This window comes from Dunckerocampus dactyliophorus, chromosome 13 (assembly GCF_027744805.1).
Source record: "Dunckerocampus dactyliophorus isolate RoL2022-P2 chromosome 13, RoL_Ddac_1.1, whole genome shotgun sequence".
NCBI lineage: Eukaryota > Metazoa > Chordata > Actinopteri > Syngnathiformes > Syngnathidae > Dunckerocampus > Dunckerocampus dactyliophorus.
The window spans coordinates 519,048-533,275 of record NC_072831.1 but is presented as its reverse complement, the minus strand read 5'-3'; the positions used below and the strand labels follow the sequence as shown (position 1 = coordinate 533,275).

At 47.8% G+C, this 14,228-nt stretch overlaps 1 protein-coding gene across 7 annotated transcripts in view; it reads left to right on the top strand.

Annotated features, from left to right (window-relative positions):
* actn1 (actinin, alpha 1) overlaps positions 1-14,228 on the top strand; it is a 45,174-nt gene that overhangs the window by 22,091 nt on the left and 8,855 nt on the right. For 3 of the 7 annotated variants that reach the window (XM_054796069.1, XM_054796068.1, XM_054796063.1), the window contains 12 exons: positions 1,058-1,150; positions 1,605-1,835; positions 1,910-2,057; positions 8,447-8,597; positions 8,677-8,785; positions 8,965-9,105; positions 9,171-9,353; positions 9,485-9,619; positions 9,703-9,882; positions 10,633-10,779; positions 13,894-13,974; positions 14,142-14,207. In XM_054796069.1, coding sequence (XP_054652044.1) covers positions 1,058-1,150; positions 1,605-1,835; positions 1,910-2,057; positions 8,447-8,597; positions 8,677-8,785; positions 8,965-9,105; positions 9,171-9,353; positions 9,485-9,619; positions 9,703-9,882; positions 10,633-10,779; positions 13,894-13,974; positions 14,142-14,207 — 1,665 coding nt within the window. Of the gene's footprint in view, positions 1-117; positions 204-1,057; positions 1,151-1,604; positions 1,836-1,909; positions 2,058-8,446; positions 8,598-8,676; positions 8,786-8,964; positions 9,106-9,170; positions 9,354-9,484; positions 9,620-9,702; positions 9,883-10,632; positions 10,780-13,893; positions 13,975-14,141; positions 14,208-14,228 lie in introns of all 7 variants that reach the window. The other 4 variants (XM_054796064.1, XM_054796067.1, XM_054796066.1 and 1 more) reach the window with 4 other exon arrangements.

Here is a 14,228-nt window from a genome sequence, read left to right as displayed (position 1 = left end):
TTCTGCCCCCTGCTGGCCTCTTTTGTCTCTGCACACTTTTACTCTTGTCTTGTTTTTGTGCCTTTCTCTCTCCTCTGGTGGGCTTTTTCTCCTCTCGTTGCTGCGGCCTGTGAGCAGATATCATTAGCACCTTGAGGCCAGACGAGAAGGCCGTCATGACTTATGTGTCGTGTTACTACCACGCCTTCTCAGGCAAGCAGAAGGTGAGCGACTGAACGTACCACCCAACAAACACACCAGCAGGGACGGCCGCTCTTTATCTGTGCTGATGTTTAACCCACGTGCTAACATTACATGTCAACATCGCACTAGCGTAGCATATTTGCTGAAGAAAAAACACCTGATCAAACCCTTAGCTGCCACATCTGTAGCTGACTGACAGGTAGCATGGAGCAGAAATGCTAACATGCTAACAGTTAGCATGCTAGCACCTAGCAAGATAGCAGTCAGTCCTGAAAGTGACAAGGTAGTTCTATAGTGTCCCTACATCATGCCATGTGTGTATTAGCATTCAGACATGAGTAAAATAGCAGAAATGCTAACTGTTAGAACGCTTACATTATGCCATGTGTGTATGAAGTCAAAATAGGAAGAGAAAAAAAGTCACTCATGTCTGAATGCTAATACACACATGGCATAATGTAAGCCTCTACGCCCTTTCAGGACTGACTGCTGTCTTGCTAGGTGCTAGCATGCCCACTGTTAGCGTGTTAGCATTTGCTGTAATTTCCTCCTGCCTACATGGTCATTTTAAATAGTTTGCCAACAGGTGGCGTGCCCATGTGCATTTCCCTGGTTTTTATTGTTATGCTCCTGTGATGGAGACACGTTGCAAATCGGACCGCAAGGTTTTATTGGAGAGTTGCGCTTGCTTCGTTTCCTCGTCCGCTCTGAGAGACCATGAGAAGACGACGTAGAGCAAAAAGGACATTTGATAAAAGACAACACGTCTGCACTGAGCTTCTTTCTTGCTATTTCCTGCGTGGGTTTCCTGCACGGATGCCTACGATTGGATGAAATCCATGATGATGGCTGACTCCGCCCCTCACTCACGCAGGCGGAAACGGCGGCCAACAGGATCTGCAAGGTTCTGGCCGTCAATCAGGAGAACGAGCAGCTGATGGAGGACTACGAGAAGCTGGCCAGCGATGTGAGCTCACTTCCTCTGTCCTTTTCTGGTCCTGGGGGGCTGCCTCTTTTGACATCATTTCGTATTCTTGTTATCATTGGTTGGAATGAAGTCACTGGATGCGTTTTTTAAAGTATATGAACAACAAAAACAGTCATTTGGCCCTCATGGAAGAAGTTTGGTGGAAGAGGAGTAGAAAGGAGAGACACACCATAGATACACAATAGATAGATGACAATAGATGGATAACAATAGATAGATACTAGATATATAACAATAGATAGATAACAATAGATACATGACAATAGATAGATAACAATAGATAGATAATAGATATATAACAATAGATAAATAATAGATATATAACAATAGATAATAGATAGATAATAGATAGATGATAATCACATGGTAGTCAGTGTTTATTTCTCCCCCTCCTGTCTCTCCACCATCGTCCTTCCTTTGAACGCCCCCACAGCTGCTGGAGTGGATCCACCGCACCATCCCGTGGCTGGAGAACCGCAGGCCAGAGAACACCATGCAGGCCATGCAACAGAAGCTGGAGGACTTCCGTGACTACCGCCGCCTCCACAAGCCGCCCAAAGTGCAGGAGAAGTGCCAGCTGGAGATCAACTTCAACACGCTGCAGACCAAGCTGAGGCTCAGCAACAGGCCCGCCTTCATGCCCTCCGAGGGCCAGATGGTGTTGGTGGGGGGCTTTTCTTCATCTGCCAGAAGAAGCGAGAAGAAGCCGAACCTCCTGACTGACTCGGTCTCCCGCAGGACATCAACAACGCTTGGGCCAACCTGGAGGGGGCGGAGAAAGGCTACGAGGAGTGGCTCCTCAACGAGATCCGCAGGCTGGAGAGACTGGACCACCTCGCTGAGAAGTTCTGCCAGAAAGCGACCATCCACGAGTGCTGGACAGAAGGTAGGGAACATGAAAACATTTAGGATGCTTGAAAAAGCTCAAGCAAAAAATACAGAAAGAAAGCCACAATTTGAGAATGAATTGGAAACATTACGTCTTTTTAGTCACATGGACTAAATAGTTGAGAAACTACGCTAAATGAAGATGTCGTTTTTAACTCAATTATGGTGGGGAAATGTGAGGAATACTACAGGAATAAAGTCATAATACTATGGGAATAATGTCATAATATTACAGGAATAAAGTCACCATATTACGGGAATAAAGTCATAATACTATGGGAATAAAGTCATAATATTACGGGAATAAAGTCATAGTATTACGGGAATAAAGTCATAATACTATGGGAATAAACTCATAATATTACGGGAATAAAGTCATAATATTGTGACAAGTGGGAGAAGCCACTTGTAAAAGGGGCGGATCCCAACGCAGGGAAGCAGACCAAAAAATAGATACAAAAGGTATTTAATAACACAAAGTGTCCCAAGCGGGGTAAAGTACAACACAAGCAAAAGTCACAACCCAAAAGTAGAAACACAGAACGCTGCCAGCAGAAGCCTGACAGGAAATAACTAGAATACAACTGAGAAATACTACAGGCAAACCTGAGCTGGAACAACAGCTAGTGTAGCAGGAAATAGTTCTGAGCAGAGGGTACAAGGGTGAGCCAGAAAGCGGGGAACAGGTAGGAGCCGGACGAAGCGGTACAGGTAGCAACGAGTAAAATCTGGCACTGGTCTCAAGTTGCTGCTGAGTATAAGAAGGGTGCCTGATGAGATTGCCTGCAGGTGTGTGCTGGGGACTCCACCTACACCGGCTGAAGCTGCACAGAGAGCAAATACAGAGCAGGCGGTAGCAGAGCGACAAACACCATCGTAACAGTATTCCCCCCTCCTATAAGGCGTCACCTGACGGCCTACTTGGTTTGCTAGGGTGGAGACGGTGGAAGTCGCTAGTGAGTGAGGGGTCGAGGATACAGGAGCGAGAGACCCAGGAACGTTCCTCCGGACCGTATCCCTCCCAGTCGACCTAGTATTGGAACCCTCTACCCCTCTTACGGGAGTCCAAAAGAGCCTTCACAGTGTAAGCTGGCTGGCCATCGATCATACGTGGCAGGGGCGGCGCCTCGGCCGGCGGGCACAGCTGGCTGGAGGAAACTGGTTTAATGCAGGAGATGTGAAACACTGGATGTACCTTGAGAGATGATGAGAGCTTGAGCTTGACGGAGGAGGGGCTGATGATGGCGTCAATAGGAAAAGGTCCCACAAACCTTGGAGCTAGTTTCCTGCTGGTTCCTGCTAGTGGCAAATCCTTGGCCAATAGCCAAACCTCCTGGCCCACCTGGTCGTCCGGTGCCGGAACCCTATGGCGATCTGCCAGGTGTTGGTTGCGTGCGGCTGTCCGTTTGAGTGCCGCTATAGTCTCCCGCCAGACTCTTCGGGCGCGACGCAAGTGCGCTTGAATGGATGGAACTGCAACATCCGACTCCTGTGCAGGGAATAGCGGAGGCTGGTAACTGTAAGCAACTTTAAACGGTGACATACCTGTGGCTGAGCTTATGGGGGTGTTGTGGGCATATTCAACCCAGGGGAGGTGGGAGGACCATGATGCTGGGTGCTGGTGGCAAACACATCGTAACGCCGCTCCAAGGTCCTGGTTGGCCCGCTCTGTCTGGCTGTTTGTCTGAGGGTGATGTCCCGAGGATAGGCTGACAGATGCTCCCAAGGTCCTGCAAAAGGCCTTCCACACTCGGGACGTGAATTGGAGACCCCTGTCGGAGACAATGTCAAGTGGTATGCCATGAAGACAAAATACATGTCTCACCAATAGGTGTGCTGTTTCGAGAGCCGAAGGCAGACCCGGCAGGGCGATGAAGCGAACCATCTTAGAGAAACGGTCTACTATGCTCAAAACGACGGTCTTGCCTCGGGAGGCAGTTAGTCCAGTAACAAAGTCAGGCCGATGTGGGACCAAGGGCGGGATTGGATGGGTAATGGCTGAAGTAGTCCAGCAGGAGCACGGTGAAGAGTCTTGCTTCTGGCGCAGACAGAGCAGGCTGCGACGAATCCCTTTATGTCCGTCGTCATGGATGGCCACCAGGACCTCTGCGCCACCGCGGCTTGTGTGCGACTGACCCCAGGATGGCATGCCATCTTAGACGAGTGCCCCCACTGTATGACATCCGACCTCAGATCCTGGGGAACGAATAGTCTTCCCAGTGGACAGTCGTGAGGCCGTTCCGTGCCGCTGGCAGCCTCCGAAACCCTTTTCTCCACCTCCCACTGGACTGCCCCCAACACCCGAGCCACAGGTATTATAGTCTCTGGTGCAGCCTCCTCCTCCGTGGTACCAACGATCCTGGACAGCGCGTCGGGCTTAATATTGCGCGAACCGGGTCTGTAGGTAATGGAGAAGTCGAATCTGGTGAGAAAAGGGGACCACCCACCTTGACGGGCATTGAGTCTTTGAGCAGTTCTGATGTATGCAAGGTTCTTGTGATCGGTGATGACCATGAATGGAAGAGCTGCGCCCTCCAACCAATGATGCCACTCCCGCAGCGCGAGAACAATGGCCAGCAGATCTCTATTTCCCACATCATAATTACCCTCTGCTTTCGTGAGGCGACGCGAGAAGAATGCACACGGGTGGAGCTTTTGGTCGACTGGGGACCGCTGCGACAGGACGGCTCCCACTCCCGTATCCGATGCGTCGACCTCAACAAGGAACTGTAAGGCAGGATTAGGGTGAATTAACACAGGTGCGGTAGTAAAAAATCTCTTAAGTTGTGTAAACGCCTCCTCAGCCTTGGGGTTCCATACAAATGGTATTTTGGAAGATGTAAGCATGGTCAGAGGTTCGATTTTGCTGCTAAAGTTACGAATAAATCGTCTGTAAAAATTTGCAAAACCTCTGCAAATGCTTCCTTGTTGTAGGAGTCGGCCATTCGACCGCCGCCTGGATCTTAGCGGGATCGGCACTTATCTGACCCTTCTCCACAATATACCCCAGGAAGGACACGGAGGTGGTGTGAAATTCGCATTTCTCTGCCTTGACATATAACCGGTTCTCTAGAAGTCGCTGGAGGACAAGCCGGACGTGACGGGTATGTTCCTGTGGGTTCCTAGAAAAAATGAGAATGTCATCCAGATAGACAAAGCAAATACGATTGATCATGTCTCTTAGCACATCGTTAATTAGGTTTTGAAAAACCGCCGGGGCGTTAGTAAGTCCGAATGGCATCACCAAAGATTCAAAGTGCCCCATAGGTGTATTGAAGGCTGTCTTCCACTCGTCTCCTCTCTTTATGCGTACCATGTGATATGCGTTCCGTAGATCTAATTTGGAGAATATTTGAGCCGAATGCAAAGCGGAGAAGGCGGAGTCCATAAGTGGGAGAGAATACCGGTTGCAGAGAGTGATACTGTTGAGCCCCCTATAGTCGATGCAAGGCCTAAGTGATTTATCCTTCTTGGCGACAAAGAAGAATCCTGCCCCTAACGGGGAAGAGGACGGGCGGATAAATCCAGAAGCAAGAGAGGAGGAAATATAGTCTTTGAGGGCTTGTAGTTCAGGGGCCGAAACGTTATATAATTTGGCATTGGGCAAGCTAGCGTCTGGTAACAGCTCAATAGCACAGTCGTAAGGACGATGCGGGTGCAGAGTTTGAGCGCTGTCCTTACTAAAAACCTGCTTCAGGTCATGATAGGTCTCGGGTACCCCAGATAACTCAATCCTCTCCTCGACAACGTGGGTAATGGGCGTTTCAGTGACAGCAGAGCCCAAACAATTAGCGTGACAAAAGGGACTCCAGTTATTTATACGCATCCTGTTCCAATCAATTGAAGGGTTGTGTAATTTTAGCCACGTGAGACCAAGAACAACCGGGGCGGAACGAGACGGAATTAAATAGAACCGGATACTCTCAAAATTATTACCCGACAACCGGAGTGACAAAGGTTCGGTCTGGAGAGACACAGCCGCCAAGAGATGCCCATCCAAGGATAGTACCTCCTTAGGGGAGGGTAGTTCAACTAACTTAAGATTGCAAGTCTTAGCAAAATTAGGGTCCAAAAAACAATCATCAGAACCAGAGTCAATGAGTACAGTAACTTGAATATTATTCCCCCCTCCCATGATAGTTCGATGGACCTGTAGTCTGTATGGGGGTGCGCAAGACTGAAAAGGAGTGGCATTGGTCTTATACTCACAGTCCATGAACGCAGGGCGATCCCCGACCTTGGATGGATCGATCCCTGATACTGATGTGGGACCTTCGGCCGATCCCGAGGTCGATCCCCGTCTCTGTCCAGGTCTAGCAGGGCATCGTTGGAGCCGGTGATCCGGATCACCGCAGTACAGGCATAATTCCATCTTGCGGCGGCGGGTCCTCTCTGCTTGCGTGAGACGGCGATCTCCCATCTGCATTGGGGTTTCCGTGGGTGTTGAGTTGGTCTCCATCGGCAGGCACAAGGCGGGTCTCCTCTCCATCGGCGGGGTTGATACGAGTCGCGGAGTGGACGAACGGGTATCGATCCTTCTCTCTTCTGCGTGCTCCTTTGCTTGGTCCCTGATGCGATTGTCCAATCTTATAGCTAAAACTATGAGTTCATCCAATGACACAGAATAGTCTTTAGCCACTAATTCATCCTTTATGCGAGGATTAAGAGCCTTACGAAAAATGTCCCGAAGAATGGCAGTATCGGTGTAGCCGCTCTCGACAGCCATGACACGGAAGTCAATAGCGAAATCCGCCACCGTGCGTCTCCTCTGTTTCAGTTCTAGTAGCCGACCCCCGGCCTCTCTACCATGAACCGGGTGATGAAAGACTCTTCTCATTTCTGCCAGAAATGTCTGCATAGAAGTGCGCGTGGCAGGAACTGACTTGCCAATGGCCATAGCCCATGTATCTGCTCTGCCGGTAAGTAAGCTCATAATAAAGGCTATACGCGCTGGGTCCGAGCCGTAAGTAGTTGGCTGCTGATCGAACACCAGCGAGCATTGGTGCAAAAATTGTTCACAGGCCTGTGACTCACCCGAAAAACGAGGAGGGTGCAGAATAGTAGGTTCCTGTCCTGAATTAGTAATCAGTGTCGATAATGAGACAGGAGTGGAGGTAATGCTGCAGCTGTGGCTGCCTCGTCCTCCTGCAGCAGATGTGCACATACCCTCGCTGAACGTTGGTCCATACTTTCGACCGCCAGCGTGGGTGCGGAAACAGTGTCCGTAAGATCATGCAGCTTCTTATCATGGTCGCTGACCAGCTGGCCTTGATGAGACAGGGCGCTGCGGAAGTGGTCCAATCTTGCGGGCTCCATTGTGGCCAGATTGTTCTGTCACAAGTGGGAGAAGCCACTTGTAAAAGGGGCGGATCCCAACGCAGGGAAGCAGACCAAAAAATAGATACAAAAGGTATTTAATAACACAAAGTGTCCCAAGCGGGGTAAAGTACAACACAAGCAAAAGTCACAAACCAAAAGTAGAAAGACAAAACGCTGTCAGCAGAAGGCTGACAGGAAATAACTAGAATACAACTGAGAAATACTACAGGCAAACCTGAGCTGGAGCAACAACTAGTGTAGCAGGAAATAGTTCTGCGCAGAGGGTACAAGGGTGAGCCAGAAAGCGGTGAACAGGGAAGGAGCCGGACGAAGTGGTACAGGTAGCAAGGAGTACAATCTGGCAAATACACAGCAGGCGGCAGCAGAGTGACAAACACCATCGTAACAAATACTATGGGAATAAAGTCATACTATATTATGGAATAAAGTCATAATACTGTGGGAATAAAGTCATAATATTACGGGAATAAAGTCATAATATTACGGGAATAAAGTCATAATACTATGGGAATAAAGTCATAATATTACGGGAATAAAGTCATAATATTATGGGAATAAAGTCATAATATTACGGGAATAAAGTCATCATATTACGGGAATAAAGTCATAATATTACGGGAATAAAGTCATCATATTATGGGAATAAAGTCATGGAAGAAAATGTAAGAATATTGTTTAAGAAGAAAGTTGAAATATTTGAAAAATAAAAAACTAAAGCAACAGAAAAGAGTGAAGTTGATATGAACAATTATCTATATGACAAAGCTAAGATGCACTGAAAGACAGTATATACCACTTCTTAGCATACCTTCATAAAAAAATCAAAGTGGCCAAGTTGCATCCTTTCATGCGTCACTACGTGGCCCTCGCTGGAGGACAATGTGAGGACACTGCTGGTGTCAGCTATTATGTACATTCCACCTGATTATGAATTCTGAGTGACTTACGGTGAATGAAATGTGTTTTCAGTGAAAGTTTTGTGGGTGGTGAATGCTGAATGGGGATTGAAAAAGATTGAATGAGTCTGCTGTGGTCTCCCCCCTGCAGGCCAGGAGGACATGCTACAACGTAAGGACTTTGAAACAGCGTCGCTGTCCCAGATCAAGGCCCTGCTGAAGAAGCACGAGGCCTTTGAGAGCGACCTGGCTGCCCACCAGGACCGCGTAGAGCAGATCATGGCCATCTCGCAGGAGCTGAAGTAAGCTGGTGTGAGAAAAAACAACCAGGAAAACATATTGACGCTCACACTGCTATCACGCGTGTCTTCTGTGCTGCAGTGAGCTGGATTACTACGACTCGCCGAGTGTCAACGCTCGCTGCCAGCGGATTTGCGAGCAGTGGGACTCTCTGGGGGCGCTGACCAAGAAACGCAGCGACTCTCTGGAGGTACAAGCTTATCAGTACTTTCATAGGAGCACGTCCAGCAAGCTGTATGTATTCATCCGCCATGCTTGCTCTAACTACATTTGGACAAAATGGCGTTTTTGCAACCATGAAACACCAGAACCCGAGGAGCACGTGCACCAGAGCAAAGATTCCTGAAAAAGATCTTTACTGTCTTCCAGCGAACAGAGAAGTTGCTGGAAACCATCGACCAGTTGTACCTGGAGTTTGCCAAAAGGGCGGCACCATTCAACAACTGGATGGAGGGCGCCATGGAGGACCTGCAGGACTCCTTCATAGTCCACACCATTGAAGAGATCCAGGTCAGTCCAGCTGTCAAAATACCTTTGCGATCTGTCTGTCAAACGCTGGTCTCTGCGGGTCTCAGGGACTAAGTACGGCTCACGAGCAGTTCAAGGCCACCCTGCCCGAGGCGGACAAGGAGCGCCAGGCCATCCTGGGCATCCACAACGAGATTGCCAAGATTGTGCAGACCTACCACGTCAACATGGCCGGCACCAACCCCTACACCACCATCAACCCCCAGGAGATCAACGGCAAATGGGACAAGGTCCACAAAACATTTTCATATTTGAAAAGATGACCACAAATGCTGACATTACCGTCACACATGTATTTAGCTAACTGGAGGAGACTCGGAGTCCTCCGTATTCTTGTCTGACGTCTTCTGTGCACCCGCAGGTCCGACAGCTGGTTCCGCAGCGGGACCAGGCCCTCATAGAAGAACACGCCCGGCAGCAGAACAACGAACGTCTCCGCCGGCAGTTCGCCAACCAGGCCAACATCATCGGGCCCTGGATCCAGAACAAGATGTCGGTAAGTACCAAGAGAAACCACCTCCTTGCTAAATTGGCTGTGTGTTTTTCCCCCTCCCGTGCAACGTCCTTCCTCTCGAGCAGGAAATTGGTTACATCTCCATGGAGATGCATGGCACCTTGGAGGACCAGCTGACACACCTGCGCCAGTACGAGAAGAGCATCATCAACTACAAGCCAAAGATCGACCAGCTGGAGGGAGACCACCAGCTCATCCAGGCCGCGCTCATCTTTGACAACCAGCACACCAACTACACCATGGAGGTACACACCAGCTTCTAATACACCATGGAGGTACACACCAGCTTCTTTCTAATACACCATGGAGGTACACACCACTTTCTAATACACCATGGAGGTACACACCAGCTTCTAATACACCATGGAGGTACACACCAGCTTCTTTCTAATACACCATGGAGGTACACACCACCTTCTTTCAAATATACCATGGAGGTACACACCAGCCTCTAATACACCATGGAGGTACACACCAGCTTCTTTCTAATACACCATGGAGGTACACACCAGCTTCTTTCTAATACACCATGGAGGTACACACCACCTTCTTTCTAATACACCATGGAGGTACACACCAGCTTCTTTCTAATACACCATGGAGGTACACACCACCTTCTTTCTAATACACCATAGAGGTACACACCAGCTTCTTTCTAATACACCATGGAGGTACACACCAGCTTCTAATACACCATGGAGGTACACACCAGCTTCTTTCTAATACACCATGGAGGTACACACCACCTTCTTTCTAATACACCATGGAGGTACACACCACCTTCTTTCTAATACACCATGGAGGTACACACCAGCTTCTTTCTAATACACCATGGAGGTACACACCACCTTCTTTCTAATATACCATGGAGGTACACACCAGCTTGTAATAACGGTATACAGTACATTTTCCACACCATGAACTTTGTAGTAGTGGTATACACGCCACTTTATCCAAAAAGAAGTGTGATTAAGAGGTGCGGGTGTGCCCTGCAGCACATCCGAGTGGGCTGGGAGCAGCTGCTCACCACCATCGCCCGCACCATCAACGAAATCGAGAACCAGATCCTGACACGGGATGCCAAGGGCATCAGCCAGGAGCAGCTCAACGAGTTCCGGGCCTCCTTCAACCACTTTGACAGGGTCAGTAAGCCACTACTCACCCAACTAGCAGCAATGTTGTCAATCACAACGTTTACTTTTGTTTGTCAGGTGACAGTACCACAGTACCATTGCAAGTACACTTCAGAGTAGCCGGTGTACAACTGACACCATTTTGTAACCGGAGGACTAGAAAAGTGCGACGTTTAGCTCCCCTGGTGCAGACAGCACTCGTGCATCCCCAGACCGTAACACTTGAGACGCAATGGTCTCTATTTTCCATATTTACACAGTATCGGTCCATATTTACACAGTACCGGACACCACTTCTACATTGCTGTACCAGTTGTACACCGGCTACTCTGAAGCACGGGTGTCCAAAGTTGCTTCCCGGGGGCCACAGGCGGCATACAGCTGGTTCTTTATTGGCCCATCGAAAATCATTTTACAAGAAAACAAAGAAAAAAAACAAAAAAGAAAAGTGATTTTACGTGAATAAAGTCAAACTATGAAGAGACAAAGGTTGGATTCTAACTACACCAAAAGTCTCCATTTTGTAAGAATAAAGTGTTAATAAGAATAACATCATGTTGGTAGCATAGAGCAGACGTACTGCACCTGACAACATGTTTTTATGACAAGCAAACACAAAAAGAAGAAAATAAAAATGACAGTTTTGGAAGATCAGGTTGGGGATAAACTTGTATTATCACGTGCATGAAGTCATGAATATCACAAACGATCATTTCACAGGAAATATTCACATCATAGTCATGATCATAAGAATATTGGGCCTCATTCACGAAACGTTCTTACGCACAAATCTGTTCTTAAAGCCTTCTTACGAAGATTTTTGGCATTAATGAAACGTGTTCTTAACTCCCAGTTCTTAGATCTAAGAACAAATTCCAAGAACGCTCAGGAGGAATTTTACGCACAAGCAAAGCTTGCACTTTCAATGCGCAATCGCCCTCATGATGGATTTTGCAACCTGATCCCAAAAAATGTAGTGCAAATAAAATATCCCAACAATTATTTATCATCAAAATAACTAAGATATACTCCATCGATAAATATATATTCAAATCCCAATTCATCAACAAAAAAGTAGCTGGCTGGACGTGCGCTGCGCAGAGAGAGAATGTAAAGGGACCATTAGATTTATTTGCTGAAAGCCACCAATATTTGATGTCCTGCTTCAGGCTTCAGGCTTCCCTCTCTGTTCTTGCAGGTGTGCAGGATCATCAGAATAACATCGCAATGAAACGTGGTGTGTCTATTGCGCACGGAGCACCCCCAGATAACGACATGCGCCCCCAGCCACGTCTTGAGCCAGAGCACGGGGCTGCTGTATTAATTAGGCAGCGTCTAATCAAATGTAACCACAGAAAAAATACATTGTCACACACAAACTATGTATTTTGACTTTATTTTTCCATCATGATTGTGTAAATATTTTCGAGAGTTTCCGAAATGGTTTGGTTTCTGATTGATGGCCCACCTCCTGTTTCCTCCAGATCCCTCCGGTGCAGTCCAATCTTTTTTTTTTAGTCTATTTTAAGTCAAAACACTTCTTTTTAACCTCTGCGGTGGCGCGTTTCTCTGTGGAAACGGCATTTATGTTTCCTGCAATGGTGCTCCATGCCGACTCTTTTTGGATGGCCTGATGACCGGTGGATACACGTGAAAATAAGGTGGTCTTGTGTTCGCTCACTCCTTGTAAAAGCACCTCTATTTCAGTAGAATTGAACGTTTTCTTCTGTTTGTTGTCCAGCTGCTCCTCAGTCTTGCCCTTGCGCGTTGCCATCTCCGCCTCCAGCTGCCTGTTGCGCACGGCACATTTTTTACCTTATATAGGAAATAATAGTCGGTGACCTATGCAAATTAGGGCTCACATGCACGGGCATCGCAGTTGGCATTCATCAACCTAAGAACACCGGTGCGAACGATTATCCCTACTTAAGAACGTGTCATGAATGCGGCGCAGTTTCCAACCCGCGCCTTCTTAAGTACACTTCTTAAGAAGACTTTTAAGAAGATTTTCGTGAATGAGGCACATTATGAGGAAAAATAACATCCTTTCACAGCACAATGTTGAAATAGTCAAGAAAAAAAGGCTTTCTTCAGTTGTGACCTTACGAGAAACAAAGTAGGAAAGTTTCAGGAAAGTTTCCTTTCCTGAGGTTGTTTATGAAAAATGTGCAACATTTAAAACGGTGACGTTGCTATGAATAATAGTACACACAATAATAGTAGCTGACATGAAATACACACTACATCACCTCTTAGCCTTCCACCGTTCACTACGTGGCCCCCACTGGAGGACAACCTTTGGACACCTCCACACCCTCCTCTGAAGTATACCCTCCTTCACCTTCACACTACACCACATGTCTTTACTCAGCTGCTACGTACTGCATGTAGTAGTACTACTAGTACTACATGTAGTAGTATGTGTACTGCATGCCCATCTAGTATGTGTAGTACTATGTGTAGTAGCATGTGTAGTAGCATGTGTAGTATCACGTGTAGTATTATGTGTAGTACCATGTATAGTAGCATGTCTAGTATTATGTGTTGTAGTAATATGTGTATTAGCATGTGTAGTAGTAATATGCGCAATATGGTGTGTAGTTGCATGTGTAGTAGTATCATGTGTAGTATTATGTAGTAGTAGCATGTGTACTATTATGTAGTAGTAGCATGTATAGTATTATGTGTAGTAGTAGCATGCGTAATATGGTGTGTAGTTGCATGTGTAGTAGTACCATGTGTAGTAGTACCATGCGTTGTAGTAGCATGTGTAGCTTCAGCATGTGTAGTAGTATGTTGCGTAGTTTTATGTGTAGTAGTATCACACGTAGCATGGTAGCATGGTAGCGTGGTAGCATGGTGCGTATACGTAGCGACTGTCAGAGCGCCCATTAACGGCTGAGGACGGCGCGGCCAATCAACCTTTGTGGATCCTAATGCTTCCTTCTCTGTTTGTCTCCTGCATGACCCCCTCACCACCACCCTCCCCGATGCATGGTGCAAACCCCCCCCCATTTTACCCACTCACCTGTCGTCATTGGACCCCGCCCCCCATCACTGACATGGCTGGATGTGTTGCTGCATGCCTACACCCTGCCCCACGACACCACCCCCACACCCCAGGACCACTCGGGCACGCTGGGGGCAGAGGAGTTCAAGGCCTGCCTGATCAGCCTGGGCTTTGATATCGCCAACGACGCACAGGTATAGTCGTGGCCCCGCCCCCCGGCTCAGACGTTTAACTGTTCTCTTTTGTTCTTTTCTTCCTTCTCTTCATCTACTTTACCACTTTCTACACTTTGGATCCTCCTCCTCCTCCAACCCCCCTCCCGGGGGCTTCCTGTGTCGTCTGTCCATCTCTGACCTCCTAGAAGAGAACAGGAGCGATGGACGCCGACGACTTCAAGTCCTGCCTTATCTCCATTGGTTACAACCTGGTAAAGCTGGCAGCACTCGTG